Source organism: Pempheris klunzingeri, chromosome 6 (assembly GCF_042242105.1).
Source record: "Pempheris klunzingeri isolate RE-2024b chromosome 6, fPemKlu1.hap1, whole genome shotgun sequence".
Classification (NCBI taxonomy): Eukaryota; Metazoa; Chordata; class Actinopteri; order Acropomatiformes; family Pempheridae; genus Pempheris; species Pempheris klunzingeri.
In genome coordinates, this window is record NC_092017.1 from 28,953,599 (window position 1) to 28,975,778 (window position 22,180).

Consider the following 22,180-nt stretch of genomic DNA (forward strand, 5'->3'; position numbering starts at 1 on the left):
TCCATCCGCCTCTGTGATGGAGCTTCTGTGCTCCATCTCCACTCAGAAACAGTTCTTTTTACGCTTCAGTGTTCGTTCAGGTTAAACAAACCATACATGACACGGTGGCAGGCTAGGCTAGCTGTTTCCCCCCGCTTCCAGTCTCTATGCTAAGCTAGGCTAACCACATCCTGACTGAACACACCTGAACACCTCACCATCAAAGAAAGAGAAAAAACATGGAGCTGTCCCTTTACAGTGGCAGTAAACCACCGACCAACGGGGCAGCTGTGAAACCAGGACCTCCGTCGTACCGACCACTCGTCCAGCAGGCGTCTCTGTGGCGTCACATCACTTCTGTAAAGCTATTGTGAAATCTTCCAGTATGAGTGAGCAGAGCTCTGAGGCTTAAGAACAGCAGAATCATCCTTTAACCTCAGAGGGACGTTACTGTGGTCAGAGGAGCCACCGGACACAGCAGGAGAGTTTATACCTTTCCAGGTGCTTCATGGGAGTTTTCTGACGACGACTGAAGTCTATCTTATCTCATCTTACCTGCCTTTAAAAGACCTTTTCCAATAATAACTATTATTATTCCTGCCAGACAACCACTCACCTCTGGCCCTTTTAATTAAAGTGACATGAGTTGTTGCTAATATGACGTTAGCTTGATAATGATTGCCTGTCTCTGATTAGCCGTGCTGTTAGCCTGCTAGCATGCTAACTGCTGCACTGATTCTGAGTGTTGAAGTGACCAGCAGCCGATGAGGCTAATAGCTCCAGCTGGTTAGCTCGTTAGCTTGGTTTTGCCTCTTCAGGGCCCAGCATGCTGGTGAAGATGTTTCACGAGGAGCCTGATGCCTGGTAACAACCGTGCGGCTTGTTGGCGGTCGAGCTAACGGCTAACAGAATGTGCTAGCAACAGACGGAGCTAGCTGGTTTGTTAGCTGCTGTTTTACTGTGGCTGAGTTTTAACAGGTAGAAAAGAGATGCAGGTTTATTTAATGGAGCACCGAATGTAAAAAGTCAGTTTTCTAGTGAATATATTTTGAATATTTAGCTCATTATCCTCCGATATGATGGCAGCATGTTATATGTGACTGTTGGCAACATGTTTGTCTGTTAAATGGACACGTTTAAGCTAATATGTTAATTATAAGTTATTTAAATTTACCATTTACACTCACATATAATCCTACTGTACACAATGACATAGAGCATGTTGTTTTATGTGAATTTCAGTCTAAAATGTGAGGAAAAGGAGCAAAACACCCAAAATGTATGTAACTGATGTTTAGGAGGCTTCCCTCGTTGTGTTTGGTTGTTTTCTCACCACAGCATCGATCGCTCGTACGTCCTGATGTGGGACAAACGCTTTTTGTCTTCATGTCCTGAATCTTCAGCCCCCAAACTGAAACTAGCAGCTCAAAACTGTCCAAGCTGCAGAAACACCTGACAAACCCTCAGTGAGCAGCCTGTTAGCCTGTTAGCCTGTTAGCCTGTTAGCCCGTTAGCATAACAGCTAACGGTTAGAAGTTAAATTAAGTTCTGGATGTTTCAGATGCTTTAGGTTCGGGTGTAATTTGGTCCCAATAAATAGTTTTGTAGTTTGTAAAAAGTGATTCGGAGGCTGAACCTCATTATTTTTGTTGTTTTTGTGGTTGTGTGAAACCGAAGCCGAGTGGAGCGTCTCCGCTGTGTTTGTCAGGTGATCACTGGCAGGAGGCGGTCTTACTGGCGGGCTCCGCCCCCGGCGTGAAGCCGTTGCTGAGGCTGTTGGGGCTTGGGGGCGTGGCCAATGTGGGCGGGGCCTCCTCCCTGGAGGTGGGCTCTACCACGGAGCAGCTCTTCTGCGGCAGTCGAGGCTGGACCGGCATGGATTTGGGGATGACGGACGCCTGTCGTAGCCCGTCTGCCCGCAGTGGCGGTCTGGTGGGGGCGGGGCCAGTGGGCGTGGCATCAGAGCTGGGTGGTTTGGGACTGTGTGGAGGGGAGGGGCTGAGGGCACTTTGGTCTGCGGGCTTTGATTCGTCCTCCTGTGACGGCTGCTGATCCGGGGGCGGGGCCTCTTTGTCTTCGGGGGCGGGGCTTGTTGACTCAGGAGGCGGGTCCTGCTGCATGCTGCCCTGCCTGGAAGTCCCTGAACCAGGGATCTCACAGCTGTCGGTTCGACGCCTCGAGCCCTCGTGCATCCGACTGGTGGCCACGACAGCCTTCATGGCGGCCTGTTGACACGTTCACTAATTAGACACACGCTCGCTGTCATTACATTCATCACCGCTGAGATAAACACTGAAGGTTGTCCAAGTGAAAGTAGCCCTCGTTCCTATCTGTCCAAAAAGCTGTTCTATGTACCAGACTACATTCACAAAAATAGCAATTTTACCTCACAGAGTACAGGAGCTGCTGGCCTGCTGCTGCTTCCATTAGTTAGTTATTGTGTGTTACACATGTTGTGTTGGATCCAAACTCACCTTTTAAACCCCCAAAGTCACACAATAACACAAACACACTGACCAGCAGCTCTAAAATCCCTGTTTTAGTGAATGTAGTCTGGTGTGTGTGCTGTTTGTGGTTAAACCAAAAGGATCTTCCAGGTCTCTCTCTGTAGGGATCCTTTCCATGATGCTGTCACACACTTAGAATAACACTCTGAGCCTGTCAGTGGATCAAACAAGCTCTTTTAGTGGACCTACTGTGATCAGGTGCAGTTGTCCCAAAGGATCACGTTGCAGCCATTGCAGCCCGTTTGGTGGCTGCTGGCTGAGGTGATCTACTGGACCAGTTCCAACACTTTTACTACCTACCAGTCACTCACACACCAGGATGAGGACAGAGAGGATCATGGGTAGAAACAGGGGAGTGACCCTTTAACCCTTTCAACACAGCTGACAGAAGTTAAGAGCATTAAAAAGAGTCATTAAGTCTGAATGAGAGATGCTCCGGATCATTTTGGATCTTCCTTCTTTTTGGACTGAACAGACGACCTTAACCCTGAGTGGTCCACACCAGGATGGCTCACCTTTAGTTTGCGTCGAGCGTTGAACTCCTGTAGTTTCCTCTGGGTGGTGTCCATGTGGGAGAAGCGGGCGGCTTTGCCCAGCACCCAGGGGTGCTGCAGGGCCTCCCGAACGCTGAGGCGCTTGTGGGGGTCGAGGACGATCAGCTTACTGACCTGCGGAGGGACGAACGGGGACGGGAGCGAGTCCGACACAAGCACCAGCACATGTCAGTAACGTCATCAGAGACTCGACTGTCTGTACCACAGACTGTCTGTGCCTGTCAGAGTGCCACGTCAGGAGGAACTCACCAGATCCTTGGCGTTAAGGGAGACGTCGTCCCACCACGGAGACACAAACTCGTAGTCGCAGTTGAGGATGCGGCTGTACATGTACTGATCCCCCCTCGGGTCGAAGAAGGGCTCAAACCCGCAGAGTCTGAGGAACGGGAGCCGTTATTGGCAGAGGTAGGGGTTAACACCAGGGGCGGAGCCGGGGGGGGGGGGGGGGGGGGGGCGCCTACCCCCCCCCCGGCTTTGCCTGCAACGTTTTTGTGGATCAGGTAGGAAAGTTATTTATCAGCATTAATTCTGATGGCAAAGACGGATGTTAACAGCTGTTAGTGTGTTCAAACACTGTGAATGAAGGAGAACACGTGGTGGTGTTTCCACATTAACAGCTCCTGAACGCACCAAACAATGACCAACAACTTCCCAGTCTGGGAAATGCTTCCATTCAAGGGGCACCTGAATGCACCATCAGTGGTCAGGTTTGAGAGCGGGGCAGGAACCAGGAAGTGACTCTGTCAGCGTGAGGTTGAAACACACCTGAAGATACTGATGACGGCTGCAGCTGCCTCCAAGAAGGAAACTGAACCTCTCAGAAACTAAAAGACTTTTTGTGATTTTGCTGACGTCAAAGAATGAAACACACAAAATGTTCTAACACACGTCAGATGTTCAGAAACTGTCCTGTCGCAGAGCAGCAGCAGCAGTGTGTGATTATTGATCTGCTGAACATCAAACCCATCTGAAGGCTCCATTAACAGCCGATTAGTGTCTGAGGGGCACAGATGCACATTATGCCGGCACAGCTAATGGCTGTCAGGAGGCCATAAAACTCAGATATGACATCCACACCGACGGCACTGAGTCAATACTGTGTGTGTGTGTGTGTGAGAGGTGATGATGGACTCACAGGATGTAGAGGATGACGCCCACCGACCACATGTCCACCTCGGGGCCGTAGGCATTTCCCCGCAGGATCTCTGGAGCTGCAGGCAGAGGAGCCGTTAGCCACCAGATGGCTGACAGAAGCCCTAACTGAAACACAACATGTGAAATCCCACAGAGCAGCGCAGCAGTGAACGCGTCGCTGCCCACTACTATCACAGTGACACAGGTCTTTAAACGCATCGCCTACAGATAAGACACCATCTACTGCCACTACTGCTGCCTCCACCTACTACAGCTCCTACTGCTATACATCCCTTTCTATGACACCTGATTCTGCACCGGTTGGAGCTGCTGGGGGGTTTGTCCCGGCGTCGTGGAGGTGGTGGACTCACCGCAGTAGCCCGGCGTGCCACAGACGGTCTTCATGGTCACCTGGTCATCAATGATCTTGGAGAGACCAAAGTCGGCTGTGAGAGAGGAGAACATTTCTCTTTAACTGTTGAGGCACTGATGTGTTTCTGCTGTTTCTATTTAAAGGAGCTAGAGGGGGTGAGGGAGGCGGAGGAGAGAGTGTCTCTGCAGGAGAGTCTGTGAGATAAAGGAAGGTGTTGGTGGAGAGGACTCAGCTGAATGTGAGCCTCTTCCATCTGTGACTGTTAGCTGCAGGCCCACCGGCCATCTTGAGGCTTCTCCTGCTCCACAACACTGAGCCAGTCACTGTCTTCTTTTCTTCCAACTAAAGACAAGTGTGATGCTTTCAGGTGCTGTCAAAACATTCAGCATTACAAGGCCAGCTCGCATGGATGATTCCACATGAAGAGGACAGATGGGATCATCTGTTATCTGTTATATTATGTCACTTCTGTAAAATCACTGTTTTTGTGAATGTAGTCTGGTGTGTCTGCAGAGAGAGATATAACCTCTGACCCCCTTTCCTCTGTCACAGGAAGTACAGTGAGTTCAGGTGAGGTCAGAGCTGGGCGGCATTCAGACTGTCAACAGGAGCATGTTAGCTACAGAAGCTAACATGCTAACAGCAGCATTCAGACTGATGTTAGCTTCTGTTTCTGTCCACAAACAGCTGTTTAATCACTCTTCAAAGCCTCCAAACTCTACTGACAAAAACATGAAATATGCTAATGCTTGTGCTAACTGAGGCTAATGCTTGTGCTAACTGGGGCTAATGTTTGAGCTAACTGGGGCTAATGCTTGTGCTAACTGGGGCTAATGCTTGAGCTAACTGGGGCTAATGCCTGTGCTAACTGGGGCTAATGCTTGAGCTAACTGGGCCTAATGCTTGTGCTAACTGGGGCTAATGCTTGAGCTAACTGGGGCTAATGCCTGTGCTAACTGGGGCTAATGCATGTGCTAATTGGGGCTAATGTTTGAGCTAACTGGGGCTAATGCTTGAGCTAACTGGGGCTAATGTGTTAGTGTTGAATCAAGGCGATTTCATAAATCTATTCAATCAAACATGTTGGAGTGACTCGCTAACTCCACCCATCTTTAGCTAGCATGGTTAGCTAGCAGAACCTAGAAATGTGTGTTTGGATTTCAGCAGGTAAAAATGTTGTTTATGTGTCAATATGTGTCAGTTTGTTACCGATCTTCAGCGGAGCGTCCAGCGACAGGTCGGCGTACAGCAGGTTCTCTGGTTTCAGGTCACGATGCACGACGCCGTTCTCATGTAGATACTGAAACACAAAGACAGACAGTGTGAGAGCTGCTCCATCCACAGTCTACTGCTACACTAACTGTGTACACATGTACAGATGTGTCAGAGGAGAACTGCAGAATTTCTAAACCGGGGCCCCACTGGTAGAAACACCAGAATTCATTGATGAATTTAAGCTTGCAGAACGCTGGAGTTACTGGTTCACTGCAGAAGGTGCTGTTTTGAAGGGTTGGTGATCTAACCCTTTAACAGTAAAGTCACACATTAACACAAACACACTGACTGATGGAGGCAGCAGCCAATCAGCAGCTCTAAAATCCCTGTTTTAGTGAATGTAGTCTGGTGTGTGAGCGATATAACAGCTGTTTCAGTTCTTCCAGTCTGTAGACAGCAGAACGTCTACAGACTGACTCAGACTGACACAGACTGGACAGACTGGACAGACTGACTTAGACTGGACAGACTGGACAGACTGACTCAGACTGGACAGACTGGACAGACTGACTTAGACTGGACAGACTGACTTAGACTGGACAGATTGACTCAGACTGGACAGACTGACTCGGACTGGACAGACTGGACAGACTGACTTAGACTGGACAGACTGACTTAGACTGGACAGATTGACTCAGACTGGACAGACTGACTCGGACTGGACAGACTGGACAGATTGACTCAGACTGGACAGACTGGACAGACTGACTCAGACTGGACAGACTGACTCAGACTGGACAGACTGAGTAAAACACTGCAGTCATGTTGGAGCTCCTCAGTGACTGAAGGTGTGAGAAGCCTCCAGGTGAAGTGAAGGTGTCTGAGGTGAGGGGCTGGAGGTGTCGGGGGGGGGCTGTGGAGGATTTAGCGGAACGGGCTGACAGATGGCCTCTTCCTCGAGCTCCCAGCATGCCCTGCTGCTCCCTCCACGCTCACTTCCTCCCCTCAGATGAGCGGCGAGTGTCGGCGAGCACATTTGAACCTGAACTCAGCATCACGGAGGCTTTGATTTCACTTTGAGGACAAAAGAAGCAAATGAATCCGCAAGAATTTCTATTTCCAGTCAGTGTCTCCTGCAGCTGAACCGTCCCTCAGTGTGATCAGCGTCATGTCATGGGAAAAACACATTCAAATACACACTCTACTGCGTTTCTTTACTGCACTCTACTGCGTTTCATTACTGCACTCTACTGCGTTTCTTTACTGCACTCTACTGCGTTTCATTACTGCACTCTACTGCGTTTCATTACTGCACTCTACTGCGTTTCATTACTGCACTCTACTGCGTTTCATTACTGCACTCTACTGCGGTTCTTTACTGCACTCTACTGCGTTTCATTACTGCACTCTACTGCGTTTCTTTACTGCACTCTACTGCGTTTCATTACTGCACTCTACTGCGTTTCTTTACTGCACTCTACTGCGTTTCTTTACTGCACTCTACTGCGTTTCATTACTGCACTCTACTGCGTTTCTTTACTGCACTCTACTGCGTTTCATTACTGCACTCTACTGCGTTTCATTACTGCACTCTACTGCGTTTCTTTACTGCACTCTACTGCGTTTCATTACTGCACTCTACTGCGGTTCTTTACTGCACTCTACTGCGTTTCATTACTGCACTCTACTGCGTTTCTTTACTGCACTCTACTGCGTTTCTTTACTGCACTCTACTGCATTTATTTACTGCGTTTATTTACTGCACTCTACTGAGTATTTTTACTGCAGTGTGCTGTGTATTTTTACTGCACTCTGTGAAGTGAGGATGTGTTCAGACTAAACGTTGTCCTGGGGGGGGGGGTCACGACCACGAGTTTAACAAACTGGTGGAAAAAAGCTGTTGATGTGTTCAGGGGCCGCAGGATGTTTCTGCGCTGCGGATTAACACACACACACACACACACACACACACATTTGATACAGCAAATACAACTGTACTGTAATCCTAATACACACATACATACATATATAAACACACACACACACACACAAACATACACAGGCGTATGTTTCTCTGCTGGGAAATGTAGGTCAGCTGTGGTCAGTGTGTGTTTGTGTGTGTGTGTGTGTTTATGTGTGTGTGTGTGTGTGTGTGTGAGTGTGTTTATGTGTGTGTGTGTGTGTGTGTGTGTGTGTGTGTGTGTGTGTGTGTGTGTTAATCCTCTCTGGTTTTAATCTGTTCAGCAGCAGGATGGAAGCTGCTGTTACATAAGAAAACTGCAGCTGCTGCACGCTGCCGCCATGTGCAGCAACGCCATTGCCAGGAACTACTGCAACTACTGCAACTACTGCAACTCACTACTGCAACTACTGCAACTACAGCAACTACTGCAACTCACTACTGTAACTGTTGCAACTCACTACTGCAACTACTGGAACTCACTACTGTAACTACTGCAACTACTGCAACTCACTACTGTAACTACTGCAACTACAGCAACTACTGCAACTCACTACTGTAACTGTTGCAACTCACTACTGCAACTACTGCAACTCACTACCGCAACTACTGCAACCACTGCAACTCACTACTGCAACTACTGGAACTCACTACTGTAACTACTGCAACTACTGCAACTCACTACTGTAACTACTGCAATTACAGCAACTACTGCGACTCACTACTGTAACTGTTGCAACTCACTACTTCAACTACTGCAACTCACTACCGCAACTACTGCAACCACTGCAACTCACTACTGCAACTACTGGAACTCACTACTGTAACTACTGCAACTACTGCAACTCACTACTGTAACTACCGCAACTACAGCAACTACTGCAACTCACTACTGCAACTACTGGAACTCACTACTGTAACTACAGCAACTACTGCAACTCACTACTGCAACTACTGCAACTCACTACTGTAACTACTGCAACTGACTACTGTGTGTGTGTGTGTGTGTGTGTGTGAGAAATAATTTTTCAAAATAAAAGCGCTGAACCAAAAGGGACATGAGGACTTTGTTTCCCCTGAGCTGGTCTTCTCAGGCAGAGCCCCCCTCCCTGGCTGGCAGGACAGCAGCTGCCTCTTTCAGGAGATTAATTCCACTCACAGGGGCAATAATTACATGCTATTATTATCACTGACGTCTTTTATCAGATCCATTTTTTTACTCCTGTCGCTGCATTTTCAGCCATTTCAGAAACAAATAAGCTCCTTGCTGCTGCACCCAGCAGCTCGCCAGTGAACGCCTCGTGGTTTTTCAACAAATCACATGTTGACATTTAAAGAGGATATTTTCACATGTGATTGAATCTGCAGGCAGGCTGTGATTCAGCGGCTGGAGGAGGACAGACTCCTACACAGTAAACACAAGGTCTGCAGCAGGAAACCTTAAAGGAGCAGTCCAACATTTAGTGAGGTACTGTCGCATGTTTCAGGTGTGTTTAGCCTTGAACAACATGAACACCGCTAGCCTAGCTCTTTAGGAGGTCACCCTGTCGTCAGCTGACAGTGGAGGGGGGTGAAGAGGTCAAGAGCTAGAGGCTAAAAGGACCCTGAAATCAACTCTAAACAAACAGGAACAAGAGACTCAGTTAACTAGATGACACCTCTACACTGGCGACAAGCTAACCCTGAGTGGTGTGTTACACAAAGATTGTTTTGCATCCAAATTAACCCTTTAAAACCCCAAAGTCCCACAACAACACAAACACACTGACTGATGGAGGCAGCAGCTCTAAAATCCCTGTTTTAGTGAATGTAGTCTGGTGTGTGTGCTGTTTGTGGTTAAACCAAAAGGATCTTCCAGGTCTCTCTCTGTAGGGATCCTTTCCATGATGCTGTCACACACTTAGAATAACACTCTGAGCCTGTCAGTGGATCAAACAAGCTCTTTTAGTGGACCTACTGTGATCAGGTGCAGTTGTCCCAAAGGATCACGTTGCAGCCATTGCAGCCCGTTTGGTGTCTGCTGGCTGAGGTGATCTACTGGACCAGTTCCAACACTTTTACTACCTACCAGTCACTCACACAACAGGATGTGGCCACAGAGGATCATGGGTAGAAACAGTGGAGTGACCCTTTGACTGATGGATAAGAAGCGAACTAGCTAACAGGACCTGCTAGCATAGCGTCATCAAAAGAGAGAAAAGACTTTCTAATGTTCTCGTACTCTGATTTCCAGACAGACTGACGTCTCTGACAGCTGTCGGGAGGGAGGGGGGGGGTTAATGTATGAAGCTGCACAGACTTCAGAGCGCTGGAGGAAGTGAGCAGTAATCTAATGATCTGATGGATCTGGACCATCCAGTCAGACTGTGACCGCTGCCCACTGTGCTGAGTGACGACAAACACAAACTCAGACAGCGCTGGACTTTCCTGACAGTGAGAACAGACAGTGAAGGCAGCAGTCTTACCGCCACGGCCTCCAGGATCTGTTTGATGACGTGAGCGGCGTCTCTCTCGCTGTAGTAACCGCGCTCCACGATCCTGGAGACAAACAGCAGGTAGACATGATCTCACCTGTAGATGTGCACCTGTTTATTACATATTTCACACATGTGTTGTTCATGTGAGCGTCAGAGCGGGACCACAGACCAGCTGAGCGGCTTCAAGCTTAAACTGCTCTATTTCCTGTTGATTGTCTGTCTGCTGAACCAGCAGACGCTCCTGAATATAAACACGTATAAAGCTGGAGTCAGCTGATTTTCATCAAGCTGCTTAAAAAAGGAGCTGCAGTCACCACCCTGAGGTCTGGACCTGCTGTTTGTAAATGAAAGTGATATTTCTCTCTTTCTTTTTGCCCAGTGTGTCCCTGCAGCTGTAGCTGGATTCACCTGAAGGTAAAGAGGCACAGTGTCGATAAAGGTGTAACAGAACATGTTATACCTGTCGAACAGCTCTCCTCCTGTCACCAGCTCCAGCACCAGAGCGATGTCAGTGTCCGTCTCAAAGATCTCCTTCAGCTGGATCTGACAGGAAGAAACACAGGACGTTTGTTATAACTTCAGATTTAGACCTGAACAGTTCACTCAGACATACCTGTCTGAGTGACGGGTAGGGAGTAAAAGTGTTGGAACTGGTCCAGTAGATCACCTCAGAGTGTTATTCTAAGTGTGTGACAGCATCATGGAAAGGATCCCTACAGAGAGAGACCTGGAAGATCCTTTTGGTTTAACCACAAACAGCACACACACCAGACTACATTCACTAAAACAGGGATTTTAGAGAACAGGACACAGGAACTGCTGCTCTGCTGCTGCCTCCATCAGTCAGTGTGTCTGTGTTATTGTGTTACACAATTATTGTGTTGGATCTGAACTGACCCTTTAAAATACAATAAGTCGCACAAAAACACAAACACACTGACTGATGGAGGCAGCAGCAGAGCAGCAGCTCCTGTGTCCTGGGAGCTAAAATTAGTGTTTTAGTGAATGTAGTCTGGTGTGTGTGCAGAGAGCGACGGCTGTATAATACACGTAAATATATAAAATGCATTAAAAACATGAATGATAAAATAATCACATTAAGTCAGAGGTTAAGCATTTCTACTTAATCACTATTAAATCAATTAGTCTCTTATACTCACAATGTTTGGGTGGGAGAGACGCAGCAGGACGCCGATTTCTGTGCGAACTATTTTCTTGTCAATCTGCAACAGAAGAAACAAAATGAGACTGAAAGTCTGATGAGTTCAAACACTGACAGGAAGTGAACACAAACAGCCTCAACTGCAAAAATACAAACTGAAGAAACAGATCAGTTAAGCTAACAGTTAAGCTAACAGTTAGCCTAATTGTTAGCCTAACTCCATCAATGATGTCATTTTTCTATTTCATTCTCTTTCAGTTTTTATTTTCTTAATTAAGACAAATAATATTACAAACAAATGTATATTTGTACATAATTACATGGTGTGTCTTGTTAGCTAGCATGCTAGTCCCCTCAATTAAAGTCAGCTGGCTTAAACAAAACAACTATTCAAAAAAGTGTCACCTAGTGTTTGTTTCTAATGCTAACAAATATTAGCTTCAAGGCTAGGTCCTGTTAGCTCAAAGTTAGCCTTTATGCCCTGTTAGCTCTGAGTTAGCTTCCAGGTCCTGTTAGTTTAACGCCACCCTCTAGGTCCTGCTAGCTTAAAGTCAGCTTTTAGGTCCCTGCAGTGGTTATGTCGTGAGAACACCGCTGCTTGGCAACATGGACGCCAAAAGACTCCTTGTGGTCGCTGCCATCAAGGCCAACAATTTAGCTAGCTGGCAAGCGGGTAACATTAATGCAGGAAATGAGTGTGAGGCCTTTGGAAATATCAACATTTTTCTCAGACATAAGATTAGTGAGACTAACATCACTGCGTCTGACATCAGCATCCAGTGAAGGTCTCTAAAACGTCCACCTCCGATGTTGTGAGCACCACCTGAGGGGGCGTTCATGTGGAGGTTTGTGAGGCTAGTAGTTTCCCCCTGTCTCCAGTCTTTGTGCTAAGCTAGGCTAAACCTCCTGTGGTTTCTCCAACATGGCCCAACGCTCACCGTCTTCTTGAGGACTTTGAGGGCGAAGGGTTTCTGAGTCTGTTTCTCCTCACAGCGATACACGATGGACGTCGCTCCTCTGTTAGGAAACAACAGAGCACAGCGTCACACCTGAGGGCTGCTGGGAGCTCAGGAAGGTTAGCGACCGCTAAGTCAGTTAGCATCACAGTCACCTGTCTAATGAAGGAGTCAGTCAGAGAGACTGTGGGTGTGTGTGTGTGTGTGAGTGTGTGTTTACAGTGTGTGTGTGTGTGTGTGTGTGTGTGTGTGAGTGTGTGTTTACAGTGTGTGTGTGTGTGTGTGTGTGTGTGTGAGTGTGTGTTTACAGTGAGTGTATGTGTGTGTGTGTGTGTGTGAGTGTGTGTTTACAGTGTGTGTGTGTGTGAGTGTGTGTTTACAGTGAGTGTATGTGTGTGTGTGTGTGTGTGTGTGAGTGTGTGTTTACAGTGTGTGTGTGTGTGTGTGTGTGTGTGTGAGTGTGTGTTTACAGTGAGTGTATGTGTGTGTGTGTGTGTGTGAGTGTGTGTTTACAGTGTGTGTGTGTGTGTGTGTGTGTGTGTGTGTGTGTGTGTGCGAGCGTGTGTTTACAGTGTGTGTGTGTGTGTGTGTGAGTGTGTGTGTGAGCGTGTGTTTACAGTGTGTGTGTGTGTGTGTGTGTGTGTGTGTGTGTGTGAGAGCGTGTGTTTACAGTGTGTGTGTGTGTGTGTGTGTGTGTGTGTGTGTGTGTGTGTGTGAGTGTGTTGGGGGGGTTCTGGTATTCTGCTGGGACAGATGGAGGAAACAGATCCATCTGAAGAGCAACCACACACACAGAGTTCTGGCTGGTCTCCATGGCAACAGGACCTGGTAACAGAGCTGCTGACATCATTTCACTGTTTCCACAGAGCAACAGTGTTGTTGTTTACTGAGACAACAACAAACAAACCACACACGCACACACACACACACACACTGTAAACACACGCTCTCACACACACACACACACACACACACACACACACACACACACACACACACACAGTAAACACACACACACACACACACACTGTAAACACACGCTCTCACACACACACACACACACACACACACACACACACACACACTGTAAACAGGTAATAGTTTTTGATTTCCTAATTAACGGTAATTGATAATCAATGACTGCAGCAGTGTGTGTGCTGTGCAGGGTCTGTTGAACTGGACCAAACATGGCGGCCACAGAAACAGGTCTGGATATGATGTAGTCCATGACGACGGCGTGGGGAGGACCAGGTGGACCACAGAGGCTTTATTAATATACATTAATTCAATATCATTTATATTAATGTAAATTCATAAAGCGCTCATTTATAATGCAGCATGGACAGATTAGACGTCCTCTGAGGTGAACATCACCTGCTCTGATACACGCTAGCACACTAACACGCTAACACGCTAACACTGTCTGTCTGAATGAGGACAGGAAACATTAAAGAAGAGCTCTGGTATTTTTAGACCTATTTAACTGGCAGGTGCTAAAAGTGTTGGAACTGGTCCAGTAGATCACCTCAGAGTGTTCTTCTAAGTGTGTGACAGCATCATGGAAAGGATCCCTACAGAGAGAGACCTGGAAGATCCTTTTGGTTTAACCACAAACAGCACACACACCAGACTACATTCACTAAAACAGGGATTTAGAGAACAGGACACAGGAGCTGCTGCTCTGCTGCTGCCTCCATCAGTCAGTGTGTTTGGACTTTGAGTGACTTTGGTGTTTTAAAGGATTAGTTCAAGTCCAACATTATAACACAAGCGAGTGAACTGATGGAGGCAGCAGCAGACCAGCAACACCTGAGTCCTGCATGTAAAATGATTGTTTTTGTCAATGGAGTCTGGTGGCTTTGAAAGTAGGGATGTATCAGCAGTTTCTGGAGAAACAAAACAGATCCCACTTTATTTTTCCTACCAGCAGCTCCTGTCTGCAGAGGATGAACCCCTGGATGTTCAGACAGCAGCTCCTGTCTGCAGAGGATGAACCCCTGGATGTTCAGACAGCAGCTCCTGTCTGCAGAGGATGAACCCCTGGATGTTCAGACTATCAGTGGATCACTGAGAGACTGAAGGAACCTTAAAAACAGACAGGTTCTCTATGAGGTTCTGCAGCCTCTGTTTTCTGGAGGGACGTCACAGACGATGACTTCCTCCTCTTTGCATGTTTTTTCATGGTCCTCCTTGCAGCTCGTTGGGACCGTGGACACACACTAAGACGCCACAGCGACCGCTTCGCCTCCAATGTGTTGCCGCCATATTGGACGAAGCAAGAAAGGCCTGAAAACACGCCCCAGTGGACGGGAGCATCAGTGAGTCCTTTATCTCCACTACTCCTAGATCAGAACCCAGATCAGCCGTTCACTAGCTGCTGTTTCCAGGCCGGGGTTAGCTGGGCCAGTGTGGCGTCTGTGTACGTATCCCTACGCCTGGGACCCCCGACCGGATCACCTCCTCCTCCCCTTCCTTCCAAAGCGAACAGCCAATCAGAAACAACGGATTCATAAACACCAGAGGAACAAAACAGGAAGTAGGAAACAACACAAGCACACATTCTTCTTCTACGGTGTCCTGCTGCTGTGTGGCACACTGCTCCACAGCGCCCCCTGCTGTGGGGGTACAAACACATGAACACATGAACACATGACCACACGGCGTGGAGGAGGCAGCTGAGGCATGCTGGGAGTTTGAGAGCAGGATGGATGTAAACAGACTTTAGGTGTCAGCCAATCAGAAGGCAGGAAAAACATGTGAAGAAGAGAATGACTGATGTGATGTTATGAAATATTAGAATCCTCCTGGACCAGATCCTCCTGGACCAGATCCTCCTGACTCCATGACTGTCCAGAGACTCTATTCTGGACTGTCATGTGTGGTTCTGGTCCTGATGGGGGTCCATGTCGGACCCTCCACCAGTCAGCTAATGATCTGAGGAGGACCACACGGACCCCCCATGAGGACGCCTTGTCAGTGCCCCCCCACCCTGAGGAAGTGGTCCAGACCTGCCCAGCTCGGAGCTCAGGGTGTAGAACTCCTCCACCGCCCCGTCCCGCCGGGACCCGTCCACCCAGAACTCCACCGGCTCCGAACCGGGCCGGGACGTCGGCATGGCGGCAGCAGAACCCCCGAACCGGGACCGACAGGACCGGGACCGAGTCCAAGATCAGAGCGGGGCCGGGGCCGGTTCAGACCGGGTCAGATGTGACCCGATCAGAACCAGGAGCGGAGTAATCCAGATCAGATCTCAGATTTAAATCCAGCTCGGTAAAACCCAGATTAGAGGCGCAGAGGGGGGGTGGTTCATGATCCTGATGGGCTCTAATCCAGACCAGCAGCGGCAGGAGGATCCGCCTGCTCCCTCAAACTCTCCACCAGGACCGTTTATCAGGGACGAGGATCAGGTCTGAGAACCAGACCCTCAGACACCCCCCAGACTACCGCAGGAACCGGGATCCACACGCAGCGGGTCCAGATGTGTCGCAGCTTCCATCGGGCCTAAAACCCTCTCAGATGTCGGATCAGTTCAGTCCATCACCCCCCTCCCGGGCTTCAGCTGTGTTTCCGTGTTTTTACCGGCAGAAACGGTCCCTCCGGAGCGCAGCAGCCTCCCGGCGGAGATCCGGACCGGAGAGCCGCGGCGGCAGCACCGGAGCCCGGCTGGCAGACAGGCGGCGGAGCGGCTGGCTCGGAGCGGGGCGTCGGAGGTGTGACTCCCGGGCAGAGCTGCTCCAGATGTCCGCTGGATCCGCAGAGACAGAGATGCTGCTGTAATCTCACGGCCCCGCCCCCTTCTCACCAAGCCGACCAATCACAGCGCCGCGCCGCAGCCCAGCCGCGCTCCCATTGGTCGACCGGCCCGTCAGTCAGAGGAGCCTCTGACAGCAACCTAAATACAGAAATAACCCACGCAGGGAGACGTCCATCACACATCTGGAGCCTCTGATCCCGCGGGAATCAAACCCGCAACCCGGATACGTCACAGTCACGTGACTGTTAATTAAGCCTCATTTATCCGCTCAGCATGTTTTAGTTCTTCACATTAAAAGAGGAATCAAAGGTTTCTGTTCCTCATCAGTTGTTCTGAGTCTCCTCGAATCCACTAACAGTCAGTAATGAGGGAACATCAGTAGATCAGTAGATCAGTAGATCAGTAGATCTGTTTGAACGGTTCCCTGAATCTCTCGCTGCAGTTGTTCTAGTCTAAAGAAAACAGAGTGACTGTGACCTGTGGATTCATCCTCAGTGAAAAGCTTCAGGCAGGTAGAAGCTGCTGCTGAGCTGAAGGAGGAACACCAGCACCTCCACATGGTCCCACACCTGAACCCAGCCGGGACAGAAATACTGAGGAGTCCTCAAACGTACCACGGCCCCTGGAGGAGACTCATCCAAATAATATCAGTAAAACATCCAAATAATATCAATAAAACATCCAAATAATATCAATAAAACATCCAAATAATATCAGTAAAACATCCAAATAATATCAATAAAACATCCAAATAATATCAGTAAAACATCCAAATAATATCAGTAAACATCCAAATAATATCAGTAAAACATCCAAATAATATCAGTAAACATCCAAATAATATCAGTAAACATCCAAATAATATCAATAAAACATCCAAATAATATCAGTAAACATCCAAATAATATCAGTAAACATCCAAATAATATCAGTAAACATCCAAATAATATCAGTAAAACATCCAAATAATATCAATAAAACATCCAAATAATATCAGTAAACATCCAAATAATATCAATAAAACATCCAAATAATATCAGTAAAACATCCAAATAATATCAGTAAACATCCAAATAATATCAGTAAAACATCCAAATAATATCAGTAAACATCCAAATAATATCAGTAAACATCCAAATAATATCAATAAAACATCCAAATAATATCAGTAAACATCCAAATAATATCAGTAAACATCCAAATAATATCAATAAAACATCCAAATAATATCAGTAAACATCCAAATAATATCAGTAAACATCCAAATAATATCAGTAAACATCCAAATAATATCAATAAAACATCCAAATAATATCAGTAAACATCCAAATAATATCAGTAAACATCCAAATAATATCAGTAAACATCCAAATAATATCAGTAAACATCCAAATAATATCAGTAAAACATCCAAATAATATCAATAAAACATCCAAATAATATCAGTAAAACATCCAAATAATATCAGTAAACATCCAAATAATATCAGTAAAACATCCAAATAATATCAGTAAACATCCAAATAATATCAGTAAACATCCAAATAATATCAATAAAACATCCAAATAATATCAGTAAACATCCAAATAATATCAGTAAACATCCAAATAATATCAGTAAACATCCAAATAATATCAGTAAACATCCAAATAATATCAATAAAACATCCAAATAATATCAGTAAACATCCAAATAATATCAATAAAACATCCAAATAATATCAGTAAACATCCAAATAATATCAATAAAACATCCAAATAATATCAGTAAAACATCCAAATAATATCAGTAAACATCCAAATAATATCAGTAAAACATCCAAATAATATCAGTAAAACATCCAAATAATATCAGTAAACATCCAAATAATATCAGTAAACATCCAAATAATATCAATAAAACATCCAAATAATATCAGTAACCATCCAGACCTGAACCTTGATCTAATAAAGTATAAACTATATTAATAAATCTTCCTCCAGGGTCTCTAAGTGTTTTAATAAAGTGATTAACAGTTCAGTTACTAATAACAGCTCTACATTCTCCTGTAAGCGCTCAGTCATTACACCAAACTCCATCCATAAATCAAACTATTTAATGATTACTTTTATATCGTTGGTTATTCTTACTTTGCAACATGTGATCTATGTGTTTTCCTGAAGCGGGAGGACCCCCCCCTGAGATCCGCACCCATCTGATGTGAGAATATCTGGACTATTTTCCCAGTTGGAACAGGTCTGTGTTTCCTCGTGCTGCTTCTTCACTTACTCACTTTCTCCCTCTCAGTTCTGTCCGTGGTGACTTCGGTCCCTCCGGCTGGTCTCGCAGGTGTCTGGATCCGCCGTGTGATTGGTGGAGAGCTTACCTGTCGTCCTACCGGTCAAACTGAGGGTGGATTGGCTCACAGCGAGTGTGACGTCATCTGGGAACTTCCTAGTTGGATCTACTTTATGTCAACAGAGGCAGAGTTCAGCCAACGCGACGTGTATCTGAAAGCTCCGGTTCCGCTTCGGTTCCGGTTAAAAGTCCAGCTCCTCCTGTGGACTCCTGCTCCGCCGCTGAAATGACTCTTCACTCGGCCCTGTCGGCGCTTCTTGTCCCGGTCTCTTGGCTCTTGGTGTCCGCGGCCACTGAAGCGACCAGAGCCGCCGGCAGCACCGCGGGGCCCCGGCCCGCCGCGACCAACTCCAGCGGGCTGAACTCCACACTCAGCGGCGGGAAGAGCCCCGGGCCCGGGGGGCTCTTCAACGGCCTCAATGTGGACAGCTCGATGATCCAGAGGGCCCTGTACGTCCTGATCGGCATCACCATGATCGGAGTCCTCTACTTCCTCATCCGAGCTGTGAGGTGAGAACTGCTGCAGACTTCACGCCAAACTCCATTCAGATATTCAGAGAATCTGTAAAGAGCTAAATATGTCACTAACATGCCACTAAAACACGATGTAAAACCTCCTGCCTGGTTTATTCTCTGCGATGTGTATTTATTATCACCTTAAAGTGTGAGAGGCTCCTCTAGCTTCAGCAACACCATTTTCAGAGTGTACAGCTGCTGACAAGAGAAGAAGCCTTAAATCACCGGATCTATGAATGGAGTTTGGTTTGAACTCATGTCAGATTTTTTGTCACATCTTGGATTAGGAGGGTATAAAACTATAGAAGGGTTTTAGAGCTGATGCTTAAAATAATGCAAAGATAATGATGGTTATTGACGTCACGCCAAACTTCGTTCATAAATGTAGAAATTTAATATTTTACTATCAGCAGATGTCTCTGTGCTGCAAAATGTGATTTATGCCATTTTGTACAATTATTGTGGTCACTCATAGATTTCTTTTGAAATTATTTCCACTAGTACAACATCATATATCACATTTTACAGACTATGCAGAACTGTACATAAGAGAAGAAGCCTTAAAATCACTAGATTTATGAATGGAGTTTGGTTTGGTGTCTGTGTACATCCAGGTGAATGGCAGGTGTAGGCGCTCTCTCTCCAGTGGAGGTAAATATGCTGTAAAGTATAATTAATGGCCTTTAGTAAAGTTTCAGAACAGCTCCTCGGTTCGATATGTATCTCACCCACCTGTCACCCACTAGTTTCTTTATTACTTGATCAAAAACTTTGTGTAGCAGTACTCGGGTGTCTACTTCCTTCTCTGAGCTGTGCGGTGAGATCTACTGTAATCCTACTTTAACAGCTGCAAATGGACAAATGTCTCACCAAACTCCATTCATAAATTCAGCAATTTAATATTTCCTGCCTCGCCAACAGAAGGACGTAGTTTATAAAATGTTTTTTTTATGATTTCAGTAGCCACTCTTCAGTTCAGCATGCATGGCCCCCCCCCAAATTTCTTTTTAATACAGTTCAGTGTCTCTGTCTCCTCACTGGAGCTGTGCTATGAGAACAACGTTCCCTTAATAACATCCTTTCCGACCTGCTTTTCTCCTGAATGTGGACTAATATCAAGCCAAATTCCACTTTAAATCCAGTCATTTAGTATTGTTCTGTCCTACTATCAGAACTACACACTGAGTAAAAGGTTTTCTAAAGCTGCTGGATTCACTCTTCAGTTCTGCATGAATAGCATGTTGTTAATCCTGCATTCAGCCCAACAAACAATTATTATAACGAACAGTTCATCAATAAATGTTTTTAAGATGTGATCAAAGAATAGTTTGTACCCTGACAGCCATCACACCAAACTCCATTCATAAATCCTACAATTTAACACGTGGTTTCTTGTCAGCGGTTCTACATACGTGGTCTGATCCCCACACGTCTCTTTCAGGCTGAAGCGGCCGGCCCAGAGGAAGAAGTACGGGCTGCTGTCAAACTACGACGACTCTGTGGAGATGGAGGCCGTGGAGAGCGATGAAGACGACACGCTGTATGAAGCTCGCAGCCTCCGCAGGTCAGAGGTCACCACACAACGACATCACAGAATCCTGCATGTTATGGACTGTGATCCTGCTGCTGATCCCAGAGATCACCAGATCACCAGATCACCAGATCACCAGATCATCAGATCATCAGATTCAGAGTAACTTCCTCTTCCAGGCGACGTCATTATCGTCAATTAATGCCCTCAAATCTGATCTGAGATCTGAGGCTCCTCCCCCTGAGGAACCTCACAGAGAACCTGCCTGTTCTAAGGTTCCTTCAGTCTGAACATCCAGGGGTTCATCCTCTGCAGACAGGAACTGCTGTCTGAACATCCAGGGGTTCATCCTCTGCAGACAGGAGCTGCTGTCTGAACATCCAGGGGTTCATCCTCTGCAGACAGGAGCTGCTGTCTGAACATCCAGGGGTTCATCCTCTGCAGACAGGAGCTGCTGTCTGAACATCCAGGGGTTCATCCTCTGCAGACAGGAGCTGCTGTCTGAACATCCAGGGGTTCGTCCTCTGCAGACAGGAGCTGCTGTCTGAACATCCAGGGGTTCGTCCTCTGCAGACAGGAGCTGCTGTCTGAACATCCAGGGGTTCATCCTCTGCAGACAGGAGCTGCTGGTTCATCCTCTGCAGACAGGAGCTGCTGTCAAACATGACAGAATGATCCAGCAGCTCCCTGACCTTTGTTCCCACGGCGATCAAACTATTGATCGGCCGATCGATCTGATCACTGTTATCTGTGTCCCCGTCCAGATGAGTCCTGTCGGGGTCGTCTGCGGCGCCGTCGCCTCCCGACGGATCGATCGTCCGTTGGCTGCAGGCCGTCAGCTGATCATGGTTATTGATCGGAGAGAGAGGACTGAGCAGAGAGAAGCACAAACGGACCAAAGGTTACCGAAGACGCCAAAGCTGCTCCAAGAGCCGGAGCAGGATAATCTTTATTTTTTTAAGGTGGTATTGGAAGATAGAATCGATGCTGTGGATCATCATGAGGCCAAATTTTCCTCCTTAGTTGATTATTGTTATTGTTTCAAAGAGTTCTGTGTTTTCATGCTGTGCTTTAACTACTGCAAACTGACTCCAGGCCAGTCTGACCGGGACCCCCCCCGTCCCGTCAGGGTCGGAGTGTTGGAGCTAAAATGAGGCGTTCGAGGACGGTGAGGGTTTGTTTCAGCCTCACTTTGACCAAACGGCCTCCCACCCCTCCAATAAACCTGTTTTTTACACCAAGCGTTTCGCTCTCGTTGTCTCCCGTTGACCTCCATGTTAAAACACCGCTTTGGTCTCTGGGGCCTCTTTCTCCGGTCAGGACACCTGGAACTCACCTGGAACCCACCTGTTTGAATTAAGGCTTAAAGTTTAGCATCATTAAGGGCGTGGCCACTGAGCGCAGTGACAGATGGCTAGCGGCTAACAGCTAGTGGCTAGTCACTGATAATTATGTTATTGAAATATGTTTTACCGTAAATCATTCATCAGATGTCTCCTAGTATCAGACGCCTAGCCTAGCATAGCAGCTTAGCCTAGCCTAGCAGCCTAGCCGCCTAGCTTAGCAGCTTAGCCTAGCCTAGCAGCCTAGCCTTTCTCAGTGTTGCAGTGGTTTGCACCGACTGCTCTGCTGTGCAGTCTGATCGGGGGGGGGTGAAGGCTCAGAGGGCGGCCCCCCCAGTCTGATCTGTAAAAAGCTTTAACAACTTTATCGTTGTCGCTCTGC

General features: G+C 47.0%; 2 protein-coding genes across 2 annotated transcripts; one reads left to right on the forward strand and one right to left on the reverse strand.

The window, feature by feature from the left end:
* Positions 1–1,691: 1,691 nt before the first annotated feature.
* LOC139203005 (calcium/calmodulin-dependent protein kinase type IV-like) lies at positions 1,692–15,481 on the reverse strand. Its single transcript, XM_070832633.1, has 11 exons — positions 15,326–15,481; positions 12,300–12,378; positions 11,360–11,422; positions 10,660–10,742; positions 10,188–10,260; positions 5,757–5,847; positions 4,546–4,620; positions 4,176–4,251; positions 3,290–3,416; positions 3,002–3,154; positions 1,692–2,204 (listed from the first exon to the last, which is right to left on the reverse strand). Exons 1-11 carry the CDS (start codon positions 15,430–15,432, stop codon positions 1,692–1,694), a joined length of 1,440 nt encoding a protein of 479 aa, XP_070688734.1. The 5' UTR covers positions 15,433–15,481.
* Positions 15,482–18,494: 3,013 nt separating this feature from the next.
* fam174c (family with sequence similarity 174 member C) lies at positions 18,495–21,697 on the forward strand. The gene is made up of 3 exons (XM_070832683.1): positions 18,495–18,918; positions 20,366–20,488; positions 21,220–21,697. The coding sequence occupies exons 1-3, from the start codon at positions 18,635–18,637 to the stop codon at positions 21,221–21,223; spliced, it is 411 nt and encodes a 136-aa protein (XP_070688784.1). The 5' UTR covers positions 18,495–18,634; the 3' UTR covers positions 21,224–21,697.
* Positions 21,698–22,180: the final 483 nt, after the last annotated feature.

Coding starts and splice junctions, on each gene's coding strand:
- fam174c (XM_070832683.1), top strand. CDS start 18,635: ATGACTCTTCACTCGGCCCTGTCGGCGCTTCTTGTCCCGGTCTCTTGG. Junction 18,919..20,365: donor TTCCTCATCCGAGCTGTGAG/GTGAGAACTGCT, acceptor CGTCTCTTTCAG/GCTGAAGCGGCCGGCCCAGA.
- LOC139203005 (XM_070832633.1), bottom strand. CDS start 15,432: ATGCCGACGTCCCGGCCCGGTTCGGAGCCGGTGGAGTTCTGGGTGGAC. Junction 4,621..5,756: donor GGACGCTCCGCTGAAGATCG/GTAACAAACTGA, acceptor CCTCTCTCACAG/CCGACTTTGGTCTCTCCAAG. Junction 4,252..4,545: donor TGGCACGCCGGGCTACTGCG/GTGAGTCCACCA, acceptor CTCTGCCTGCAG/CTCCAGAGATCCTGCGGGGA.